We start from the raw sequence: 25,896 nt of genomic DNA, 5'->3' as shown, positions 1-25,896 counted from the left end.
GGAGTAGTTTTCATCATTTATGTTTTGGCATAATTTCAATAAATTCCAGTTGGCTGTTCCTGAATAACACCCAGAGCAGAAAGGAACTGTGCAGCCCTGTGAAGTGAATCTTTGCAATTAGAAAACTTGAGCACTTTTTGGTGGGTGTTTTGCTGAAAACAAAACACTGCATGTGATGGGCTTGGAAAGCACAGGACTAATTACCAGTGCTATTTTAAAAAATGGCATGAAAATGAGTTATGCTGCTAATGCTCAGATGCAAGAACACGGTCTGCTTAATTTAATAACACTGTGTAATTTGTGTAAAACCAAATTGGTAGCAATTATACATTATTGTTAATTACTTGGAGCTGGGTTCTCCTCTCTGTGCTCACGCTGAATTGCACCTGGCTCCCCAGTGCCCCAAAGTCCGTGGGGTTTGTGATGTAAAGAGGCACATGAGGTAAGGACCTGAAAAAGGAGAATTGTGGAAGGTGCTCAGGGTGAGGCCCGCTCCAGAGCTGCTGGGACAGCAGGCATGTCCCCGTCCTGTCCTTACACTCATGGAATCTCCTGGGGGAGTCAGTGGGAGCTCTGCATGCCGTGGAGCTGTTCGGACAGGCCTCACCGGCTGCTCCAGCAGCCTCAGCGCGACTCCGTCTGTGACTCACATGCCTGACTCACAGACGCCTGATGAAATACATGTACTCCCAGTCACATTTATCACAGCTAAATATTAGAACAAGCTCTTTAATTTCAAACCCGAGTGCTTCCTGGCGTTTTCTCAGCAGCTGTGCTCGGGCCAGTTGCTGCGCTGGGAGGGGGCGGTGATGCAACTTTGCTACGTTGCAACTGCCAGGTTTGCTTGTTTGCATGCATATACACAGATATATATTTAGAAATTTCCTCAAGGCAGAAGAAAATAATTCATGACAAGCAGCAGCTTGGAAGGTCTGAATTATTATTTCTGTACCGCAGCTCACCTCGCGCATATAAGCGAAGTCTTTATGTGCTGATGTTAATAATGCTAAAGAGTTAAAAACCTCAGCGGCTCTGAAGGCAATTATCAGGTTGGCTTTGTCATGCACAGCCTCATTTTGTGTGCTGCAACAAAATTATATTTTACTGTGTATTTTAGAAGGAATAACAGTGTTAGTGGTGTTTTTTTGCTGTTGGGCTCCATCTGCCCCCAGGGCCCTCCCTTTGTGGTGCTGCTGGCCTGGGCTGGACCCCCCGTGCTGCCTGCTCCCCTCTGTTTGTCTGGGACAGTGCTCACCGCTCTGTAGAGCTTGAAAAGCCAGGGGAGTCTAAAGGGAGATGGTTTTACCAAATGAGGGGACTGGTCTCGGGTCCAGCAGCCACCTCTTCCAAACATTTCCTCTATGGCATCTTTCAGCTGCGCGAGCTGTTTCTACACTCCCAGAGCATTTCAAAGTGGTCTGACTTGAAATCCCAGCTGCTCCAGAGAGAGGCAGAATCTATGAAGAACCAAGGCAGTTCAAGTTACCATGGAAATTGTTTCAAAACAGAGAAGCCCGATTTTGCTATACTGGCTGGCTTGGGAGGGTTTTCTGTGTGGAAGGATGACAGGGTATACCTGCCCCATAGCCCAAGGTATGCTCTGCATGTGTTGTGTTCTGGGGCCCACAGACTTCTGAAGACCATGATATTTGCATAATATTAATGTGTTTATTCTGATGTCTGTGGGTGGCAGTTGGTGCCTACAGTGCTCCTTTCACATGGGCATGCCATTATTACACCTGATTAACGCAAACATTATTTGGGAAGAAGTTCCAGACTGTTCCCCAGCACGGAAAGAGCCACAAGAGGTTCTCCTGCTGCGAACTGGAAGACCCCAAATTTAATCATGCTCCTCTGCTTGCAAAGCTATGCAAAGTCAGCCGTGTATAATACCCCCATCAAATCCACCCCACCTTTCCTTGGGGGACTGTAAAACACCTGACAAGCCAGATGCTTTACTACCCTCACTGTGCCAGCTGTGGCATCTGAGTGGCACAGAGAGGGGCATCTCAGGGACAGAGACAGCCCTGTAATCCTCCCCAAATCTCAGGCACTTCTGACTCTGCCATGGCACTACCAGCCACAAACCCAAACACTTTGTTGTGATATCCCTCTCAGACTGCAGCCCAGGTTTTCTCCCCAAATAACGTTATTACAGATAAAATTCTACTTACAGCTGGAATTTCCTATCAACAATCATGTTACTTATAGAAAAGATAATTGAAAAAACCCCTCACTATTTGTAAAGCAAATTTATTTGTAAGGATGCTTATGATGATAAATAAGAAGTGGCATTCAAAAGAACAGAAAAATAGCCCTGTTTATAGATTATGCTGAGATTACTTCAGTAAGCTAATTCTTCCCTCTGTGTCACTATTAATTAGACATCAGTGGCATGTAAACTGTATGTGATCCAGTTACAGGAGACTGTGGGCAGGAGCTGCCTAATTCCAGTTCCCAGCACTGGTTCCTCCTGTGGCTGTGAATGAGCACTTAGCAACAGCTGTCCCTTGGTGAACCATGCGTGGGTTACTCAATGACAGGTTCCAAAATTCATATTCTTCTACCAGATGTAAAGTAGAAACTTTTTCATGCAAAGTGCTTCTAACCCATGCAGCTCCTCATGTCTCCTGGCAACCCCACAGGCATTAGTGAGGGGTGGCTCTTGGCCCAACAGTGTCACCCTTTCCTGGGAGCTTGGACAACCACATGGGCTACTACTGTCAAAAGTGCTTTAGGCTGCAAATAAGCAGGTGGGTGTTCAGAGGTCTTGGCTGCCAACACCACCTGTGGGGCCTCAAGGGAAACTTGGCACTTCTGGAAATGTAGATGTTTGGTTAAATTTTGAAAAGCTGTATTAGATACCCAACCTTTAGTCTTCTCTTTAGGAAAATGGTCCTTGTTAGAGCTGTATTTTCTCCCAAGGAACACCTACACATGAGCTACTTGAATGCCACATTCAGCTACTTGGCAGTACACTGTGGAAAATCACTGGCCTTGCGCTGTTGAGCCAAATGCAGACCTATTTGTATTTTTAAGGGAATTAGTATTCTTTTCTCTGTTTAAAACATTCCTATTACTCATAGTGAGTCAAATCCTGGCCCCATTTGGAGGGCGGTGCATAAATGAGCTCTATGCACAAAGGAGCTTCATTAGGAGCACTTTCCAAACCCTCCATCCACCTGCCTTTTCCTGAGTGAACAAGCATTCACCTCCTGCCCTGGCACCACAGCTGTGATTGCTATCCATGCTGTCCCAGCCCGACTCATGCTATGCCTCCATGTCTTCTGTTTTGCTCCTCTGAGTTCCTCACCTCCTGTCTTGCACATGTTCATGTTGCTGCTTGGGAGGTGCCTCATATGTGGACGAAAAGCGCAGCCATGTCCCTTGTGACACAAGAGCAGGATCACAGAGTCAGTTGGGTTGGAAAAGACCTCAGAAACCATCGACCCCAAGCTGTGACCAATCCCCACAGCAGGGCCAGGGAGCTCCTGGAGAGGCTCCAGCGGAGGCTGCGCAGCTGAGGAAGGGCCTGGAGCATCCCCGTGCCCAGCACAGGCTGAGGGAGCCGGGGCTGCTCAGCCTCGAGAGGAGCCCCAGCTGAGAGGGGCCCTCAGCCCTGGGTGTCCCTGGGGGCAGGGAGGGCTCAGGGCAGGGCCCGGGCTCTGCTCCGGGGCCCGGCAGCGGCACCAGAGCACCGGGCAGGGCCTGAGCCCGGCAATTGCCCTGCACAGGAGGCAGAACTGCTGCCCTGGGCAGGGCCCGGGCTGGAACAGAGCCCAGAGAGGCTCTGGGGTCTCCTCCCTGGGGATGTTCCAGAACCCTCTGGCCACACTCCCGTGCCCTGTGCTCTGGGATGGCCCCGCTGGAGCAGGGAGGTGGCACCAGCGACCGTCTGTGGTCCCTCCAGCCCGACCCACTCTGGCATTCTGGGATTCTGGCTGGCCCGATGCTTTTGGCCCCTCATTCCCTGTGGGTCGGGACGGGATTTCAGCTCCCCGCGGCGCTGCCCGAGCGGCGCTCCCACACGCCGCAGCACCGGCAGGCGGCGCTCGCCGGGGCGGGCGGGCGGAAGTGACGCGCTGCCATTGCCGGTGCGGGCGCTGCCCCGCCCGCGCTCCTTTGTCAGCGGAGTCGCCGCCGCCCGCGGCCGCCCCCGGCCCCGCCGGCCCGAGCGGGGCAGCGCCGCCGCACCGGGCAGCTCCGTCCGGCCGGTCCGAGCGGGGCAGCGCCGCCGTACCGGGCAGCTCCGTCCGGCCGGCCCGAGCGGGGCAGCGCCGCCGTACCGGGCAGCTCCGTCCCGTCGGCCCGAGCGGGTGAGTCCCCATCCCCGGAACAGGTCGGCCTCGCCGCCCCGGGAGGGTTCGCTGTCCCGGGGGTCCCCGTGCCCGAGTGGGGGACGCACAGAGGCCCCGCGGTGCCGCGGGCGCGTTCGAGGGGTGCGACATCGCTGCGGTGTCGCGGGGAGGGCAGGGCTGGGGCTTTCCCTTTTCTCTGCTTTTTATTAACTTGTGGTGGTTTTGGCTGGGGTAGAGTTAATTTTGTTCGCGGTGGCAACCGTGGGGCTGCGTGGAGCTTGCCCGGGTGGGAGGTGCGGAGTGCTGCCGGAGCGCAGTGAGCTCCCCGTGGATGTGCTGGCACTGCCCACGTCAGTACGCTGAGAGTCCGTGGTTTGCTGGGGATAAGAAAGCTACAGGTCAAAGTCCCTGGTGCCAGTTCATCTGCTAAAGGTGACGCCTTTGCAGGTTGCCAGAGCCTCTGGTGCGGGAGACAGCGGGTTCTGAGCCCCCCGGTTATCCGCAGCCCGCCCGCCCTGGGCTCCGCGGGGGAAGGAAGGCGGGCAGGATGTGACCTGGCTTCTTGCGGGACTCTGGCTGGACAGGGAGCACGGTCCTGGAGCAGAAAGGCGCTCTCAGCCCGCTCAGGTGTGCATGTTAACCTGGAGGCTCTAAACCCACACACTGGCCTGTGAAATCTGGGCCATGAATGTAGTAGGGGAAGTTGCCCAGTCAGTCTTTCCAACTCCGTCTATACAAAAAGTCTAAAATAATTTGTTTCTAGCAGTACTTTTACATTAATTGTAACGAAACCACTTTGTTTTCCAGTAGTTGAGAGAGCAGTTCATCTTCAGCAGGTTCTCAAGGAGCTGGGGTTCATGTAGGTGTGCTGGAGGCACCAGTGCCTCAGGATGGTGTTACTGGTGGGAACTTCCAGGTTCTGGACTGAGCTGCAGAACTGGCACATTTGTACAAACCCACTTTTTAAAACGATGCATTGATCTCTCAGAAGAGAACAGATTCATTTTCCAAATCTCATGTGTTTTTATGGTCTGCATTGAAGCCCATCTCAGCTTCTCCTTTAAGAAGACTCCTGTGGCTATAGCAGTTTGCTGTGGGCAATGACAAGTCTATTTTTAAACCTTCACTTTTCTTTTGTTTCCTGTAATACGATCTTTGCTATGATCCTTATACTCATCTTCAGAGGGATGGTGGTGACCTGGAATGCAGCAGGCACTTTGCAAATACTCTCCGAGCTCTGTCCTTGAAGGGCTGGAGCTGTTTGAAGAGTGCTGGGGTGCCTTGCAATTGAAATGGGAAAGCTGGAGTCCTGGCTGTGGAGAGCTCTCAAGTGTAGGGCTGGGGCCTTTGATGGCCGAAACTTTTTTTTTTTTTTGAGAAGGTGTTAGAGATCTGTTTTAAGGGAACAAGAAGTTCCTGTGTGCACTCTGCTCTCCCCAGGAGGTGTTAAGTGTGTGCAGTGGTTTCAGAGGTTTGCCTTCCCTCAGGATTTGTTTGCTGGGATAAGACCTGCATTCCTCTGATTCAGGGGTCGGGTATGTGCTCCTTGCCCAGTGGCACAGGACTCGGGAGTAGTTCCTAACTGTAAATCTCTGCCTGTTTGTCTCCACACTGAGTGAGAGGTGTATTTTGTTCTGTCTTCATTTTGGGACAAACTTTAAGGTCTGTTGCTGTGACTTAGTTCACCCCTCAACCTTCTCAGTTTGTAAATAATCAGCTCTTACAGGCCTAAATCATGGTTAGGACAGAATTATGCCAGGTGAGGCTGTTATTTCAATGAAACAACTTGAGGGGAAAAACCCCCATTATATAGTTTTACTTTTAAGTCTTATAATGTGTCTCAAAGTTTCAAGCTGGGGAAGGGAAATCCTACTGACCTGGTGTTGATGATGTTTCCAGAGGTGCTGCCGACGTTCTCTGTCTAAGTTCCACTGCCCAGGAACTGTTGCTAACTGTTTTTTTTTATGATTTATTTATTAGGAAATAAATTTAGAAAACTATTTATTAGGAAAATACTTGAGTAGCAGAGCTGTTGAGTTTGTTGCCTTATGTTTATACTCTGTAGGGAATAGGATGGCTGTGTTAGTTACTGACAAAAGAGCTGGTGAAGCCCCGGATGGTGTGTGCAGAGGTTCAGCCTCGCCCTCCATGGGCACCACTCATAAAGTGATTTTGGCCATACTGTGTTCCTGGGGCTTGCAATTCAACACACTTTGAGACGTAAGAGTTTTATTGTATGCCTTAGTAGCTGAAGATTTGATATTTTGGTGATTGTTCACACTCTTCTCTTAACACGTATGAAGTTGGTTGCATTTTTTCTGCTGAGGTGACCTGCTAAAGATCACCTCTAACACTGAGCAGAAGGATCTTTTTGCAGGAGAATGCAAGTGTGTAGAGGAGCTGAGGTGAAAGGGGAGGGCTAAATATAGCCATTTCCTGCAGAACTTATCTGCTTTTGAGGCTGGTTTTCCAAATGGAACTGGTGTCTTCCAAGCCCTCAGTGAGGGTAGGAAGAGAACATGGGCGGGGATAAGAACACCCGTGGGGTGTTGTGGGTGGGTTGTGTTTGTGGTTTTTGTTTTTTCCAGCCAGCTGGTACTCTGAAGTCATGCTTAAATTTAATGAAAGCCCGATGCTAAAATAGGATCTAGGGACAGCCGTTGTGAAATAATTAGGCACCCGTTCAGCCCTTCTTGTCCCTGCCAAAAAAAAGCTACTTGAATTCATTTACATTCTTGGTATTAGAACTCTCAAATGGCATCTTGATACCTGCTCTACTGTGTATAAACAGGTTAAAAACTTGTCCCACTTCACCTGTGCAGCTCTCATGAGCTACAGCAGATTGCAGTGGTGGTATTGAACATGGGTGATTTCTGAGTGCCTCTGTGTATGAGGGTTCATGGGTGTCACGGAGGTGGGTGGCAGGCTGGCCTCAGCCAGGGGTGTGCACGTGGATTAGGGGATGGATTAGTTACTTTAGGACCTGAGGGTAGTCGAGACAGTTTAAGAGCATCTTAGTTACAGAGATATCTGATGCTGTCAAAATCCTCACCTTTTGAGCACTGCTGTAGACAAGTTCTGTGGCCACACGTTGGGGGTATAAGGCTTTTATGTCATGTACATACCTGTACGTATCTGTAAAAATCAGGAATGATGGTGTTTTCCAGCAGTGTTGGAAAGCTGAATTCACATGTCTGTGAAAACTGTTTTGGGATCACAAATTTATAAAATGTAGACTACGAAATGTATGGAGTTCCATGGAAATGCTTTCAAGAAGTTCCTTTTTTTTTCACTATGTTTGCAGCCAAAACATGGTTTCAGAGTAATGCTTTCAAAAGCGTGGAAGTGCAGACCAATAACAGTAAGTGATTGTAGTGCAATAGTTTTCTGTGTTACGTTGGACCATGAGTTTGCACGTGACCCAGTCTCAGGTGATGGCAGTCCCTTCTTAACGTGTGGTCTTCTGGTGCTGTGTGTGCACAGTGCTCACAGGTTCCTATTTCAGAGTGATTTGCATCTGTAGATTGAGGTTGTTCAGAACACACTCCCAAAATTCTCCTCTGGTAAGAAGACCCAGAGAGAACGAACTGCAGTTATAAAGTAGCATTGAAGCACACCTTTGCCATGAACATGAGATGCTGTTTTCTGGAAGGAACATGAGGAGTGTGCCTGTGCTCCTAGTGAAACAAGCACGCTCCTTTATGTGGGAGAAAGCAGCACTGCAGTTCAGAAGTGCTGGTGTTCTTCACTGGCAGTTCAGATGCTCGCCTTCCCCTGGAAGGCCAATCTGCTCCTGAGTAGTCAACATCAGGTGCTGGATCCCAGTCTGCCAGATAGTGTAGATCCCTCTTTAACAGGGCTCTTTTGATGTGCTCTTGCCTTTCATGCAGTACCTCACCTTGTTTGCTGCCCCAGTGCTGGCCGTGCCCGTCACTGCAGCGTGGCAGCAGTGCCCGGTTGTGCCTCGCAGTGTGCTGGGGCCAGGGCTCTTGGACACAGGATTCTGCCAGCTCTGGTGAGAACATGCTTTGCATTCCTTGTGCCTGCAAACTAGTGTGCCACCAGCTCTGAAACACCTAACAAGCCCCCCAGATCAAGGTCACTTATCTCAAGGGATGGAGTTCTGTTTGAATGCAAAGGCATTGTAAGTGCCTAAGCAACTGGGATAATCAGTGTCCTTCAGCTCCACAGTTTCTTCAAGCTTGGGACCTGTTGTAGGTTTACATGAGGTTGGCTCAGCCTAGTTTTGCAAGGCTGTGTAAGGTGATGTGTAAATAAACTGACTTGCTAAGGGGAGAAATGCTTTAAAGGAAATAGTGTAGAGGTCTTAAAGTCACAATTGACATGAATAAATTGGAAGTGATGATCCTAGGTAATTTCTTATTATGCAGTAAATGGTGAATACTGGGTGTAATCAATTGTCAGCAGCTTTAAAATTAAAACCAATAGTTTTTGTGTGGTGCCTTTTTAAGCTATAGACTGACTGTGGTGGGACATTCAGGAGACTTTTTTAAGGTACAGTTGGATCTGTTGGTAGGCCTGTGGGGGACCAGTAAATGCAGTGATTCAGATGCAGTTTTGGGCTTGGGAATTTACCTCTGACTGGGAAGTGTGGGGTAGGGCGCAGAGGAGGGTGGAAGAATGCCCCTTTTACGCTGTGTCCTTACGCTTCTTCCTGAGCATCTGCTCCTGGCCTCTTCTGGAGTCAGGTTAGGCGTGTGTGTTGTTGGTGTGCAGAGGCAGTTCCGTGGTTCTCGCCCCCAGAAGTCCTGTTGTCACTGCATCTCCCCTTCTGAAACGCTCCTGGCAGGGTCAGGCCAAGTCACTGTTCCCTGCCTGTGATGCTACTGGAAAGATGCATCCAGAAGTGTGTGGAGCTTGTTGTAGAGTAGCTCCAGTCTGCTTTAGGGAAAGGAAGGCTCCGGCTTTGTTAAGAGAAGCTTATTAAAGTGAAGACCACCAGTTTGGTGATTGTCCAAGGCTGCCTTTGGAGTCGTTTGTGTAGTCTGAAATGACCAAGATGGAGATAGAAGATGGTGAGGTGGAACACCAAAAGCTGTTATCTGGGCCTTTTTACAGAAGACGTGTTGCTGCAACACTTAACCTTCTGTCCTGAGTGCCTGGAATGTTCCTTCTCAGCATGCTGAAGCCACAGATCATCCTGTTAAATGGAAACTGGTAGGGAGGACTTGTTCCTTGTCTTACAGAGCAGTTGTAGTGAGCTGTGCTCGCTGGAGGTCGGGACTTTCTTGTTCTGACTGCAAACCTTACCTCTGCTAATGAGCTGCAGAAGAGAGGCCAACAAACACCTCTTCTAATTGCAGGTCTGCTGTTTGCCTGGCAAGGATCCTGTGACAGCAGGAGCAGGCTGGCAGCCTTCGCCAGCAGCCTTTGGCTTCGTGGATCGCTTGGAGGCTAGAAGTGGCTTCCCTTTGAAGTCCTGGAAGCTGCTGATCCCTGCTTTCAGGAGTCGGTGTGCCTCAGCAGGCTCCTCCTGGGGTTTCTGGCTCAGTGGTTTGAGGCACTTGGGGCTGTGGTTGCACAAACCTTTTCACCAGCTACTAATGGCAGGCGAGTAAGTAGTCCTGCTTCTCCTTCTCCATGTGCTGTTCTTTTTCCTGTTCTGGCATCTCTGACCATGTGATGCACTGGATAAGGCATTCATTTGGTTAAAACTTAGTCTGCCTTTGCCAGGTTACTTCTAACCTGGGTTAATTCCCAGGTTTTTTTCTTGTGCTGGTGCTAAGGAGGGATTTCTGAGGGTATGAGTGGCTGAGCAGACACACGGGACTGTGAGCTGCCTTGGTGTGTTTGTGGAGGCTGTTGCCTTGCTTGAGTGCACCCTGTGTATTTGGTGTGCCTTGGCCTGGTGAACCTGCTGTGGTCCACTCTCCAGGGAGAGTTCCTGCAGGTTTCCTTGCTGCTGGCTTGCTCTTGGCTATTGCCATGACACCAGGACGTGCTCAGACACACATTTTTGGCAGTCCACATGCCTGCCTGCCCTCCCTTCTCTGCAGGATGGTGACCAGCAGTGGCCAGCCTGTCCCCCAAGCTGCCATGCATGGGGCCAGAGCTGCCTGGGCTGCTCAGCCTGCCAGGGTGGGTGACATCCTACACTGTCAGGTGCTGTGGAATGGGAGGTAGAAGAGATGAGAGCGAAATCTCCCTAGGAACAAATGTAAAATTAAACAAAATGCGTGTTTGTATTAGTCAGCCTAAACCAGACTGTGCTATTTAGGGCTCTCCATTGCAATAAACTTGCCTCTTGTATTTGTGTGGGAGGACTGCAACAATTAAAGTAATTTTAAGGCTGAATCTTAAAAGAGAAAACAAAATGAAAAGATAATGGTTTGGTTTAAGAGAATATTAATTGTATCATATTACATTATAATACTCTTATATTAGAGAAAAGATAGGTGATATGCTGCAGGTTGGTTATTGGTAAAAGCCATGTTCATGCTGCATGTCCATATTGCACATTAAAACTTTTCTTGACCTCATAAGGAGTAATATTTTTTTTATTTTTTAAAAGCTATTAAATTGCAGCCTTTACTGCTGCTGGAGAGTAAACTGCCTGCTGCAGCTGCAGTTGTGGGTAGCAGCCTGCTAAAACATCAACTTTGATGGCATGGGCTGGGTAAATCCCAGGCTGGAGTGATAAACAACACAGAGAATAAAAATTTTCCATTCCCCAGAAGTTGCTGAATAGAACTTAAAGACTAACTGGCGCAAAAGATAAAAAGATATAAAAGTATGTGCACAGGATGATAAATGTGAGTGGAACCAGTGGAAAAAAAAAGAGAAGAAAAGGACTATTCCAGCTGATTTCAGTATCAGGAGGATGATTTGGCAGTGGAGTTTATGGCAGTTAATCTTGTAGTATTACACTGTGTGCTACTCCTTATTTTCTGTTCTCAGAACAAAAATGTGCAACTCGTAGTGCACCAGTCTGAGTGTTAAATTAACTAATTCCTATCTCCTTGGGCATGGAATTAGAATAAGTTGTGCATTTAAAAAAAAGAAGGCTATTTTTAATTTGACTTCTAAATACTGGCTCAAGTTAAATGATAAGAAAGAGCATTTGAGATGTACCCTTAGCACATGAAAAAAGTGCTGATCCTTGTGAATTTAAAAAACACCTACAACAGAATGGAGGGGGTGGGTGCTCTTGGTGGTTGTGATTACAATAGAAAAATAAATATTTGGAAAACGTAGGAAATTCTTCTCTGGACATTCATTCTTACATACTGAGCATTGATCTAAGTAACATTTATTCCACTTGACCTTTATTTTTGGACTGAGTTGCAAAACCTGTCTAGATCGTGGGTCTAAATGCAGCGATGATGATGAAAATTGCCATGCAAGCACCTTTTTGCTCCACCCATTTTCCTTGGGGGTGACTAGGTGTGTATGTGGTGTGGGACCATCTCTGCTTATCTTTTGATTCGAGAGCTGTCCTCCCTGCCAGAGGTAGCACGGGATCTTACTTTGATGTCTCGTTCCCCTCTCAGGCAGAGCCCTTTAGCTCAGTTGGGCAGCGCGTTGTGCCCAGACCAGCTCGCAAACGCCCGTCTGTGAGAGCCGAGGTACATCTTTGTGGTTAGGATGAAGGTGGAATCGTTTGAGTATTGGCTGTCCTCCAATTTCATTGCATAATTTGAACCCGTCTCTGCCCAGAAAGAAACATTCAAGTTATTTCAAGTCACTGGTATAGAAGAAAAAGCTCCACCTAAAAGGCTGCTCAGCAACGTGGGCTGTGTTGCCCCCACCTCAAATCCCCACGTCGTGTGCTGCGAAGGTGTGGCTGGGAGGTGTCTGGTGGCTTCTTTGGTCTGTCCTCCATGTCTGTTCTCATGGATCCTGCCCTTGGCTTTTGCTGTTGAGCCTGTGCACTTCTTAAATTCTTGAACGACTCCTTGGCATGGCTTTTGCTCTCTCACATTAGTTGGTTGCCAGTTGGGCCTTTACAAATGTGCCAGAAATGCCACGTAGACATTTCTGTGTGTGTTTGTGGACCTGGCATGTTTGCATCAGCCTCCAGTAGAGAATAATCTGAGTAACATGTCCCAGCTTGCCTAAACAATTGGGTGTTTTTTCTGTCTTTGTGTAGGTATTTTACACATTTGTAAGACTCATGTCATACCTCTAAAGCAAACCTGGGCATGGTTGTTCTGCAAAACTTGTTCTAAAATCTAAACCTATTTATTCCCTTCCCTCCATACTGCTTCCTTTATGACACAAGTAATATTTTGAAGAATGAGTGAATCAATATGACTGTTCCTAAATTATGGAAATAAAAAGCTAAGCACCATCAGAAGTCTGAAAGAAATATGGTATTTCCAGGCTTGATGCAAAAGTGGCATGTTTTAATGACTTTGACTTTTTTTGGAAAAGTCTTTGACTTCAACTTTTTGGTTGGGATTTGATCCTGGACATTGTTAGACATTCAAAGAAAATATGTATTGGACTTCCGTGTGGAACAGTGTCCAGGATTTTGGGGGAACTTTGTCTTGTTTCTCCATTAGGAAAGCCAAAATGCCATGCAGTGAGGAGCCACAGCAACAAACTGGGTTTTGAAGCTCGATTTTCTTACACAGTTCCTGGGATCTCTGGTGACAAATTGGTGTTCCTGAGGCTTCAATGCAGTTTTTATGCCTTCTGTAACAAAGGATCTGTGAGGAGTAAAACCTAATTTATTTCCAGTCTGGAGATTTGTAAAACTTTGACATGCATCCCAATTATAATTATGTTGGTTTAGTTCCCAAAGTGGACGCTCTTTATTCTAAAAGAGGCCCTCCTGTGTGCAACCAGGAGTATTGAAGACCCTGAAGTGTTAGTGTTTGAATGGTTTTGGCTTAGCTTTAAAATAAATATCTACTGTATATGGAGCTCTGGGGAGTGGACTAAAGCAAATGGAAAAGGTGAATTAATGGGAAGTTGTTCCGCAAGGCTGGGTCCATAGAGCCACAGCACAGCAACACAGCGGCAGATGGAGGCAGAAGAAAGGCATTTCAGAGCTTGCTTGTGTTTTGAGTCTGATGTGAAGTAGGTGCAATTCAGAGGCTGCTGTTCCTCTGCATGGGGTTCTGTTGTCATTGTTCTTGCTCTGCAGCATCTGTGGCTGGAGCAAATTTCCTGTGAGTGCCTGCACTGCTTCTGCAAGGAATAGTGAGGACTGTTCCTGGCAGCTTTGGAAAGACTGCAGTGTTTGTCTCCTGGTACTTGATGGTTCTTTTGAGACCTGGGTGAAAACATCAACAGGTTCCCTTCTTGAAGACAGAGATTCACAGTTTTTCCTGTCTGTGATGGAAACCTGGAAAGAGGAGCATGTGCGCTTCTTCAGGCCTGTGTGTGCCACAGACTGAGCAAAACAAATTGGCAAACCCTTGTTTTTCTGGGGAGGGAAGGAGCCTCACTCATAGCTTTTGGCTGCCTCCTGGTAGGAATTCATGTGCTTGTGAACTGAAAGTGGCCCTGGCACTGGGGTTGCAGGGTTTACGGGCTGAAGAGCCCCTGTGCTGCAAGTGAAGGTGGTCTCTGCTGTTGGGTCTCCTAAAGGAGAGTTCTGGAGAACCAAGAGAGTGTTTGGCCCCCATTACAAGTAACTGGGGGGTTGGTGTTATTGAGGGATGCTCGGGGATGCTTTGTGGGACTCAGGCGTCACTGTCAGAAGAGGGAGTGGCCAAGGGCCAGGCATGTGGCAGAGTGTCTCTAACAGAGTATGTTATTGCTTGTCAGCTGGTAATTGGTGCTGTTCGCCTCTGCACACACTTTGTGTTCTGGGAATATGGATAAAACAGTGGGAAACATGTCAGTGAGGTCTTGGGTGGGCTGCCTTGTTCTGGTGACCACAGCTCACTGGTTGCTGTGGTGCCCTGGCATTGTGGTAAGGTCCTTGCTGGCAAGTCAGGAGAAATGTGGCAGCAAAGGATTGCTATGTTTGGCTTGGGATGGCCTTGCCTGAGAAGTTCTCAGTAGCACATGTGATGTCTCACAGGGTGGGGACTGTGGTTTTTAGCAGCTTTTCCTTGGTAGGAAGCACGAGGGCTCTGCTCCTGGGGTGGAGAGGCTGGAGACCACAGTCCTTTGCTGGGCTGTGCTGGCCAGGACCCTCCTCAGGGGGGTCTTTGGGGTCCCCCAGAGGAGTATGGCTCAGGCAGCAGAAAGTGAGTGTGTGTAGAAAAGGTTCTTTCTGAAACGCTGGCCAGTGTGAACATGAAGGGAATTGAACCCACACCAAAGTCACAAACAGCAGTGACCCACAGGCTGTAAATGAAGTCTCTTAGGGGTTGGTGTGCCAGCAGTGGGAAAGAATACCAAATGTGGGGTTTTTTTCCTCAAAGTTCTGAAATATTCTTCCAAAAATCTTAGGGCTTTTTTGACATGATTGATCTTGTTTCAGTCCCACAGGTGTGTTTGGTTATATGTGAATGAGGGATTCTTCTGAACCTGAGCTCATAATGGCATATTAATTAAAAAATGAATGTTGGACAAGCCAAAAACACTTGCATGTCACAATTGTTTGAAAGATGTCTGTAAGTGTGTTAGCTGACTGCTTTGTGCAGCTTGCAGGTTTTACCCAAATTGTACTTAGGACCACAGCTGAAGGAAGAAAGTGCTTGATGTGTTACCTTCTTTGTGGGAGATAATTATGGGTCAAGAGGCCACAGCAGGTACTGTATCAAGAAGCAAACCAAGGCTAAAGGAAATAGGCTTGTATGGCCAGTACGAGTTAGAGCTGAGCACAAAGGTGGCTTTTCTGGTGCTATATTTGGTCAGTTTCCTGAGACACCAAGGAAATATTTGAGCATCTGATCTTAAAGGGAGATTCTGTTGATTCTCTGATCTTGAAAGGCCACTTTCTTACAAAACAAACAAACAAAAAGCCCACAGAGAACATGTCTTCTCTGTTAAAGTGATTTAAAATGTTTAAATACAGTAAAGGAACATAGTAAATATTTTTCATGTAGAACATGCAAAAAAATAACGTGATTTTATTCTGAATTAAGAACTAGCAAGCTAAAACTTAGACCTTTTTGGAAAGATTTGAAGCAATGAGATTTGCATTGCTTAGATGACCCTGCCCTGAAGGTCCTGCAGAAACAGGCGTCACCTTCGGGGTTGTGCGTCTGGAGTATGAAAGTTAAAGTTAAAATTACTTTAAATGGCTGAACTGTTTTGGGTTTAATTTAATTTGTGTTTTTTGTTTACTTGTTTTTCATAAAAACCCACAGTAAATGCTAAATAAAGTTGGTTAAATGCTCAGCCCAGCTGCATCATGAGGAGGGTTTAAAGGTGACTGAACACTCCCTCCCAGTCTAACATGTCAGAGATTTGTAGAGTGTTTCAGATCTTCCACGCTGTCACAGTAGTGTGTGGGCTGGTGGGGGCCGTGCACTGGGACTCCCAAAAGCAGCAAAGCTGATCCCTGAGCTGAGAAGCAGGGTGGTCTTGTCTCCCCCTGCCCAGGTCACCCAGACAAGCTCACCTGGCTGGCTTAGTCCAGGGCAGTTCAGGAGCTGCAGGTCCTGTGTCCTTGGGCTAGTAATTGGGCCTTAGTGGCAAAAGGTGTTGATAATTTTTCTTGCATGATTAGCACAGTCAGGTTGCTGTAAGCCTGTTTTCCAATTAAAAATAAACTTTAAAGTATTGTATTTGTAAGAGTGAATAATCAAAACAAATGTATCCTTTTCCATAAGAAATGGGGACCTGAGTTCCTGGGTGTTGGAGTAGAGGGATGGAGAGGGAAATGGTCTTTAAAGCCTCTATTTAGTTAGTATTAATTTGTGTTCAACAGCAATTAAACCTTTCTTAGAAAAGAACAAAAATAAGTACAAAGTCAGATCTAAAATTGGTTATTTAAATTGTACTCAACTTCCTAACTTAAATCACCTTGATCAACTTGGAAGCATTTAAATACACACCAAAACCTGAAATGAATATTCTACCTGAACAAATGTAAAATGCTGTTTTAAAAATTTCAGAAAACCAGGTAAAATTCCAAATGTGTGGGTTGTGTTGTTTGTTTGTTAGTTTGTTTTTGTTTGTTTAAAACCTTTAATTTTGAGTCATTATGCTCACACAATTACTCAGTTGGGTTTATTTTGCATTTCTGTAGCTATTTTTTTTCCTGGTAGTAGTCTGAAGAAACTTCTATCCCAAGTACATCCCAGCTCAAGTGGAGCAAAATCCTCCATATAGTGCTGGAGTCGGTCAGTGTGGTGTTCCTTGCTGGGAGCAGCTTGTGCAGCCTGGCTGGATTTTCAGGTGGCCAGGGATTGCTTTCTCCCAGGGAGCCGTGCAGACCTGCAGAGAGCTCTGGCTTGTCCAGCCCTCCCTAGAATTGCTGGTTTGGCAACTCTGCCCCTGGGAAGTTTACCGCAGAATTATTTTGAAGCTGTTTGATTTCTTTGCAGCCCTGCTGTGGGAACTCAGTGTTTTTGGGTTTGCTTGTTCTGCCTGCTCTGAGCTTGTGCTGCTGGTACCTCTGTCATGGTGCAGTGACATCTCAGGCCTTTGCATGGTTGACAACAGAGCTGTTCAAACATCTCCTGCCCTATCCTCCTCACCTGGAGGTAGGGGCACTGAGGCTGTGTTGGTATGGTCAAATACAGACCATGGAGCAGAGCCTTTGCTTGGAATTCGTGTTCCCAGCAGTTTGCAGATGAGACCTGCCTTGTGCTCCAGGCTTACCTGTGGTGCCAAAGGAGCCTGTCTGCCTCTGGTTGTGTGGAGGTGGGACAGTGGCAGGACTCCAGAGCAAGGGAGCAGAGTGCTGCAGGGACATGTGGGGTTTGTTGCTGCTGGAGGAGCTAATGTACAATTGCAGGTCCAAAAACAGGTGTCCCTCTGAGCAGCTGCGGGTGAGGAGTCATCTCTTAGCAGAGTTCTTGGCTAATGCTCAGTTGTTAGTAGTAGGGTTTCTTGCAGCAGTATGTTTGTATCAGTAGGTCAGTGTTAACTGGTGTCCAGCAACCCTTGTCTTCCCCAAATGATCACTTTGAGGCACTTGGAGTGAGTGGAAATGATCTTGGTGTTAAGAAGGGGAACAGAAAAAGAGAAGAAATCAAAGAGCTTTTCTTGGTTAAAGTAGTTTTGCCATGTAACTTGTGTAGGTAGCTACACTTTGGTTTCCTGCACAGTCCATGAAATGGATATTGGGAGAATGCTGCTGCACTGCTCTTTGAATCCAGGGAAATCCTAGGCAGAGCAGATTTTGTTTGACTGCATAAATATCTCTTCATGAGAAACTAACCCGACCAACAAACAGCTCACTGGTTTTAACTTGAATCTCTGCTAGCCCAGATTGTGATTATCCTTGCTCTGGGAAGCCATGAGGAATGTTAGATGATCTGTCCTGAAAATGGTGGGAGGGACACACGGGAAGTCCTTGCTGCCAGACCACAGTGGGACAGTTCAGCCCAAAGCTCTGGTACAAAGAAACTCAGTCTTGTCCATGTTTGTGGTGTATGTTCCCAGACAAAGGGCTGTGCAGATCAGTAGGGGTGACTTCTGTTTATACTAGCTCATACGGTCAAGTGAGTTCATATTATTCAGTCAGTTCTGGGGGTTTTGGAGATGATTTAGTAATTCCTGTTTTTTTCAGCCAACTGACAGAAAAATAATGTATTAAAAGCATTGATAATTCATTTATTCAGCTTAGATCTGCTTGTTTGCTGGCAGTGTTCAGCTTCCTTTGGAGTATCTGGCTGCTGCAGGGTAGGCTGGGGACCCACGGAGACAGGGGCTGGGCGGGCCAAGTGTCACTGCTGCTGACTACCATTGCTGTGAGTTAATCCTGCTTTTCAGAGGGGAAATGGCTAATACGTGAGTAGGTGCCTTGTGAACAAGCAACAGCTGGGTGCAAAGCAAAAATCTGCTAAAACATGACTAATTTTTGAGTGTTGCATAGAGTTTTTGTCTGTATTCAGCAGCAAATTACCATTTGAGCTTATGCTGCTGTTGCTTCGCTGGAGCTGGCATGAGCTGTGTGTTTGAATTGATGGTCATTGCTATGAGACTGTCAAAGCATTGGTACAATGTGGGGGTTGGCTCCCTGTTCTTCCACTTGCAACATGGCTGATTCCGTTCACCGAGAACTCTTTTAATTGGGCTCCACTCTGTGTTATGTTAAAACTCTGATGCTAGACACAGAAACCTGTGACACTTGTTTTGTTTGTTCCTGAAAACATACACTTCATTCTGCTTTGGCCATTCAGATTGGTTTTATGTGATTGTCAGCCGAAAATAATACTCCAATTGGCAGCAGCATGGCAGCTTCCTGCAGCCCGGGATCAGCAGGGGGGTAACTCATCCAGGGGGGCTGGGAAATGAAAATTCCTGCTCTGAGAGCATTTGTTGCTTAGCAAGAAGCATCGTGGCCTTGGGAAGGGCTGGCCCAGCACCCGGGCTGGCCTTGGCAGGCAGCTCCACGTGCTGGGTGGTGGGTGCTCTGGGACAGCGGAGCCGGGCCATTCTGGAGAACGTCTCGGCCACCATGGCCTGGCCCTGCTGTCCCTGAGTGCCCAGCTGTGCTGGCAGCTGGGCTGGAGGCCAGCTGTGGGTGAGGCTGGGAGCGCCGGGCGCTGGGGCAGAGGCGGCACACGCGGAGGAGAGGAGAGCTTTGGTGGTGAGCCTGGAGTGTGTAACTGCAGTGGGATGGCTGGTTAGAAAATAACCAGTAGTCATGACTTCTGTTAATTAACTACTAAGAGTTAAATAAATGTTGTTGGAAAAACTGGTCTGTGTTTATTTGGCACGTCTCTCTCCAGCCGAGGCTGGTGCTAGTTGGTACATGCTCCACTGCTGAGCCTGTCTGCAGCGTGGTTTTATGTTTTCCATCTGTATTGATTTTCATGATTCATTGACCATGATCTAAGCAAAAAGCACACTTAAATGACACTGGAGACAGCTGTCTGTTAAAGTGGGACCTTTATGTAGTCTGAAATGGCGCCAGGTTTTTCTTCCATTACTTTATCAAGTAACACACACCAGTAATATTCTTTGTTTAATTTCCTTTTCTAGGTCACTGGTATGTCACCTCTCTTTTGTGTAAGGAGAAGATGGTAAATTCTTACTCTAAACTTTCCTATCGGTTTTGCTTCTGTTATTTTTCTGATAATCATTTGAGGTTATTCTGAAATGGAAGGGGCCTTATATTGTATTTGGGAGTCTCTCCAAAGGACTCAGTTCTTCTTTCTCCTCCCTGTGGAGCTGATTTGGAAGGTACATGTGGGAAGTTTGGATAAAAGCAGAAACATACAAAGCTTGGGAAGCTGATGTGTAGCTTTTTCCAGTTATAATCTGTCTCTCTTTGTATGGCAAGCTGAAGTTCCAGATGTTGTTTTGGCTTGGAGATAATGGATAGGGGAAAAATAAGCATTCTTAATGTTAACAGAGTCAGCCTGTCTGGATCTGAGCTGACAGGAAAAGGGAGAGATAAAACCTTCATTAATGGTGTATGCACTGCTGAAGAGCCAGGGCGGCTGTCCCTGGAAAGCAGTCCCAGATTGGCAGTGCCCAGTGCCAGCTGTGGGAGCCGACAGCTGCCGGGCTGGGGCCACACCGTGACACGATCGTTGACTTCTGCGGGGGGCAGAGGGCTTGGTTCAGGTGTGCAACCCCCCTCTTCCTGTTAAAAGTTAATTCTTACCCTCCCTTGCTTCATGCCCCCAACACCCCTCTTGGTGCCCTGCTTGCCCTTAGCAACTGCCTGTGGGGGATGCAGAGCTGAGGTGAAGGGCTGTCGGTCAAACATGCTTTTGGGGTCAGGTGGCTCTATGGCTCTTAGCCACACTGGGCCTCTGTCTTGGAGCACCAATGGATTTTTTGAAGCTTGTCCTCACCAGGAGCTCCATTTATTGTGAGTTGCAGCGTGGTTTGGGCATGCGTGTGCTGGATTTCTTCTGGAGGAGACTAAGCTGCAAGCTCTGTTCCTGTTGTATAGCAAATGTGCACCGTCCTGAAATGTGGGCGTCAAGTTCTCAGCCTCTTCTGGGCAGCTTGGAGCCATATGTGGTAGCACCTTCCAGTGAGGGGAACCAAGCTCAATCCACTCTGAAGTAAGAGTGCTGAAATGCATGTTAGGAGTACATGTGGTGGCCAGAAAAGGGATTTCCTGGATTAGTCCATAGGTTATATGTATAACAGTCTGTCCATTTTCTGTGTTATATTAAATACATAAATATACTGTGTCCTGTGTCTCTCTCATACCTGTTCCTCCTGTCAGGCTTATTTCTAAAATGTACGAGCAGATTATTTTTAATTAATCGCTGCAATTCTGTGACTTCCTCCTTAATCTTTCCTTTTTTTCCTTTTTCATTGTTGAGTCTAGGAAGTAGCAGTTTCCGGCCAATGGCCTGTCCCCACGCCTGTCTTCCCCCCCGTGGCATAGAGTCCTTCAGGGCTTTCTGGCCTCGGAGAGCAGTTCTGGTGAGGATGCTCAGTTCACTTCCCTTACTACTGTAAAGCTGAAAGGGAGAATAGTGCTGACACTGGCTCATCTGAGGGACAGAGGAGCTGAGCTGCTGCAATCCTTCTGCTACCTGAAGTCTTGGCTGTTTGCTGCTTAGAATTGGGATAAACTTGTCCTCATCAGCTTGTGTAAGTTATTGGAACGAGGGTCTGGGTGGGTGGGAGGGAGGGGAGCTGCCTTGTGTTGGTGTAGCAGAATAAGGGATCCTTGGAGCGTGTACAGTATTGGCCAGCTGGAACGTGCGTGTCAGCATAGGCCAGGATTGGAATGGTTTAACCCTTTTTGGCCTTGTTTTTGCCTCAGAAGTGGGAGTACGTGCCTGGAGCTGGCTGGCTGACCACCTGTGATCGTGTATGCATTGCCTGATGCTCCAGAAAAACTGTCCTTAGAAATCCCATTGGACTGGGCTGTGCAAGACACGTCAGAATAAAGGGCCTGTTGCATGTTTGGTGGAGGAAGATGCAGAAGGGGAATCTGGGTGTGGGAGACTGCTGCTGCCTACCTTTGTGCTGCTCACATTCCTCACTCAGGCCCGCAGGCAGCAGTGGGGTGTCTTGCTCATGTGGTTCATGACTCAAGCCAAGCCCAGATGTTTTCATGCCCGGTCTGGCCTATTTTCTGAGAATAAGCTTGGATGCCTCAGTCCATTTTATTGTGGTTTTCTTAGTGTCTAGTCCACCTGAAGTTAACATGATTTCTGGCCTAATTGCATGCTCACAGGCAGACATGGCAGCTTCTGCTTTCTCTCTGCAGCTGTGCTCCTGCTAACTTCAGAGGACTCACAATTAGAGCCATGCTGGTGAGAACCTGGGGTAGGGTTTTGATGCTGCTTTTTTTTTTTGAGTGGAAAGTTTTAGAGCATGAAACCCAGAAGAGTCTGTCTTATGGCCGGGAGATGAGTGAAAATGCTGAAGGTTTCTGTGAGGTCAGATGTGGCCCTGTTGACCAACCTGGCTTTCCATTTCTATGGAGCAGTGAGTGGTAGGGACATGGAAACTTTTTTGTACTGACTGTTGAACCTTTCCTTTAGCATTATCTGGCTGACAGGTTGATGACAGTTACTATCCAGAGTATCCAAACTTTATTTCCTCATGCCTTTGACAGTGCTTTAGTGCTTTTTGACCCTTTGTAGGAACAGTTTGTATAGCAGGTTATTTGTGGGAAGTAAATGCACTCCTTTAACTTGAGTTTTCCTCTGAGGAAAATGGCTTGATGCTGTTGGAAAAAGAGTGGAATGGTCACCTGCTCTGTGTGAACAAGTGCTGCCTTGTGTCCTATTCAGAATGATCTCTTGCTCCATCACAGCCCATGAATGAGGAGGGCTGTTGGCCCAAAGCATATTTGTGTGCTTCCTGTGTTCAGGAGCAGTTGGTGAAGGTTATCTTTGACTCACTGTCCTCAGTGTGTTACATTCACAGTCATGGCTGGGTCCTCTATGCGGAGATGTTGGACCTTGGAAATAGCCAGTGGATATATGTCGTAAGCTCGCTGGAATCATGTGTGTGGCCTTGTTCCCAACTGGGGATAGGTGTGTTGCTCTTGAGCAGTCTGTTCAGAGCTCCAAAGCCAGACTGGTCCCAAAAGAGAGCTTTAGCTTTCATTGTGCTTCACATCTGCAGCTGAGTGTATGTGAGGTCAGCCTTGGGAATTTAGCTGCTAAATAGGGATGAGACTGGCTGCTTTTGGCTTCTGCAGCAGCAATTAAACCAAAAGTCTGTGGAATGGTTTTCTGAAGATCTGCAAGTACAGTTGGGTTTGGCAAGGCCACGTGAGATGCATGAGTTTGACAGCATACAGCTAAATAGGTGGAAAGGGAATACTTGAAACAGGTCTGGAAAGAAGTGTCAGAATTGTGTATAATTGGGATGAATTTGGTGTTAGGAGAGGTGACAAGGTGCCTGATGATGGGACTGAGGGGTGCATAGCAGGCAGTGATGGACATCAGCTAGGACTGTGATGGGGAGCTCCCATACCAGGAGGGACACAAGGGTTTGCCTGATAGACACAGCTGTAGCAGCAACTGAGGAATGCCAGGACAAAGTGATCTGTAAAGGTCTCGAGCTGTTTTAGCACACAGGCTTGAATGTTAGATGGATCAGTGTCACTGGTGAGACTGCCACAGGTAAGATATGAGAGGAACAGACACCTGTGGTGGAGGCTGTGGTACCTTGTGAAGCCTAAGGTGAGAAAGGGGGTCGGCTTGCAGGATGCTTTGAGGGAGCTGGAGCACAGAAAAGAGGGGATCATGGTGGAGGGAGAGAACAGGGTAAAGCTGTGGTGTGAGGTTAGCACTGAGGTTAATGTTGCTGATGTGGGAAGAACAGAAATACCACTGAATAGTTCAAGGATGGAGAAAAGCCTCAACTGATCTTCACCTTACTATTTTCTTGAAGTCAGCTTTGGGTTGTGTTCCCCTTAACAACGAGTGCCCCTCAGTGTTGTTTCTGTATTTCATGAGGCTCTGTATATCCCTGCTCCTGAGTGTCCCATTTGCACAGTGCTAGTGGGAGATGGGAGGCTGTGGAGTACCAGGCCTTAATAGGACCTGGTTTGTTTGTATCTTGGGTTTAAGAACAGAATAACGTGTCTCTGGCCTGTCCAAACAGGCAAGACCAAACTGTAGAGCAGTACTGCTAAAATTCTGGGGTGGTTTAGTATAATATCTGAAGATTTGACTTTCTCATGCAGCAGGGTGTTTCCTTCTTCTTGGGACTGCTAATTGCATTCAGTTTTCTGGACTCCAGAGTAATAGCTAATGAAATGCTCTGCTGAGAGGAAATACTGTTTCATGACTCGTGCTTATGGAGTGTCAGGAACTTCTGTTCTCAGTCCGATTGCTCTGTAAATGTTGGTTGATTTTCTTAGGCTGGCTGAGGCTAGGAGCAGTTAAGCTGTAAGTGGGGTGCAGAATGAACACCTGACTTTTCTATGTCCCTTAACCTTTCCGACTTTGTAGCAGCCCATCACTCCTGAAGAATGCCGCTCTAATCCCAGTGTAATCCCTGAGCAGTGAGCCAGAGGTGTGAAGCCAGGCTATCCTATCTCTCCTTGGTACCCCTGCCATGGTACTGTGTTCCTCTGCGCCTCTCCTGCTCCTGTCCTCCTCAGGTTTATAGATTTATATATGTACACAAATACAAATACAGATATTTATAGTATTTCCAGCTTTGATGGTTTTATTTTAACTAGTGGCTGCGTTTGCTGTGTCATGCTGCTGTTGTATTATTCTGCCAATGCAATGAAATTGATAAAAAAACCAAGTTTTGGCTGATTTTTATCAAAATACCCCAAACTGCACTCAGGGCAGGGTGCTTGGGTTAAAGGACAGAAGTAGAATATTCTTGTGGTGATGACTCTGTGAAAATAACTCTGGAGGTTCAGATTTACCCAGGGTAAATCTGCAAAATCTCGCTGGGATTATTGATGTGCAAATGAGGGTCCTCACTGGAGTGAAATATCAACACAACTGAGGGGTCACCTGGAGAGGAAGCTTCCAGCAGCGTCTTCACCTCACTCAGAGTTTGGCTCTGAGTGATCTGGCCTGATATCATCAGGGACCGTGAATAAAAAGCATTTGCACCTCTCTAGGTCCCTGCATGTGTGAAAACACACTGAGACAGTAGGGAGACGATGTCATTGTTACCTTGCAGCAGGGCTTGCCCCAGTGAGAGATGGTCTCTAAAAGCTGTGCACATTATCAGACCCAGGCTTCTCTGCAAGCCAGAATAAAGAAATGAGTACTTAAAATTTGTGTAAAGAAAAACAGGGAAAATCAGGAAAAAACCCCAAACAGCTTTTTAAAGGAAAAATTAGGATTTTTGTTGGTGACAGCCAAGCCAAAGATTTGTTTTCGAAAAAGTTTGTTTTGGTTGGCTGGAGTGTTCTGCAGAAACTCCGAACAGGCAAGCTGTGTAATATTTAACTAGTTACTAAAAAGCATTCGAAAATGATTAGCAGTCAGTGATCTCATTTAGACTGTGAGTTCAACTGTCTCGGTTTCTCGTTGAGATTATAATGCAGCTCTCCGGCAGAGTGATGTTTGTTTGGAGAGCAGGGGGTGATGCAGGCCCGGTGGGTTCCCGGGGGCTGGCACTGTGTTTAGCAGGGGGTGATGCAGGCTCTGTGGGTTCCTTGGGGCTGGCACTGTGTTTAGGAGGGGTGATGCAGGCTCTGTGGGTTCCCTGGGGCTGGCACTGTGTTTAGGAGGGGCGATGCAGGCTCTGTGGGTTCCCTGGGGCTGGCACTGTGTTTAGGAGGGGCGATGCAGGCTCTGTGGGTTCCCTGGGGCTGGCACTGTGTTTAGGAGGGGTGATGCAGGCTCTGTGGGTTCCTTGGGGCTGGCACTGTGTTTAGCAGGGGCGATGCAGGCTCTGTGGGTCCCCAGGGGCTGGCCCTGTGTTTCACTGCGGGCTGGGGGCTGCTGGGGCAGGAGCTGCTCGGGCCGTGACCGTGCGCTGGGGCTGCGCCTGGATGGGCTCTGCGGTGCCCTGCGCTGGTCGCCAGGGGCTGCAGAACCAAATCCCGGTGACACTGACTGGTGCCGTGCCAGACTGTGCCCTTGCTGTGCACATGGGAGTGGGGCTGAGTGTTTGTGCCCATCCTCCTTGTTCTCCCCCTGTCAGGACAGACCCGGATACAAGAGAAGCAGTGTGTGATGGGCAATCCTGAAATGCCTGCAAGTTTTGTGTTTCTCCCTGAGCTCCTTCATCACACACTGCACAGATAACATCTGGAATAAACGCAGTAGTGCTGGTTGGAGGAAAGCAGGCCAAGGCTTGGAGAGGTAGGCTTTGAGTAAGTTAAAAGTAAGTCACTGTTACTGTGTGCATTTTGGGTTTGTGTGGTTATTTTAATCTTTTTTTCCTAAACTATTCAGAAACAGCTTTTACAGGCAATTCCTGATAATCTCTCAGGTGAAAATATTTGTGTTTTGGGACTTACTCATAGCTGCTGGATAAATCCAGGTGTTCTGTTTGGATAGAGTTTGTATCTTCATTGGCAGTTCTGTGTTGAGATGTGAGAGTCTACTGTCTTTGGAGAGAGAACCATTCCAGGGGAAAAGTGCCATGTCTGGCAGCAGGATGTGCAGGGGTGCTTTGCTTGCCTCCTAAGCCCCAGGTCTCA

General features: G+C 47.6%; 1 protein-coding gene across 4 annotated transcripts in view; it reads left to right on the top strand.

The window, feature by feature from the left end:
• The first annotated feature begins 4,113 nt into the window (after positions 1-4,113).
• ACVR1 (activin A receptor type 1) overlaps positions 4,114-25,896 on the top strand; it is a 48,353-nt gene continuing 26,570 nt past the window's right edge. Inside the window, exons 1-3 of one of the 4 annotated variants that reach the window (XM_082285336.1) lie at positions 4,211-4,316; positions 9,623-9,873; positions 20,632-20,900. Coding sequence is in view for 1 of the 4 variants with exons in the window: in XM_082285334.1 (XP_082141460.1) it covers positions 9,863-9,873 (11 nt within the window). In the remaining 3 variants the exon portion in view is untranslated. Of the gene's footprint in view, positions 4,317-9,622; positions 9,874-20,631; positions 20,901-25,896 lie in introns of all 4 variants that reach the window. The other 3 variants (XM_082285335.1, XM_082285334.1, XM_082285337.1) reach the window with 3 other exon arrangements.

The sequence above is a fragment of the Coloeus monedula genome (genome assembly GCF_965178545.1).
Source record: "Coloeus monedula genome assembly, chromosome: 7".
Lineage (NCBI taxonomy): Eukaryota > Metazoa > Chordata > Aves > Passeriformes > Corvidae > Coloeus > Coloeus monedula.
Note: the sequence above shows the minus strand (reverse complement) of the source record. Positions and strands in the feature narration are given on the sequence as shown.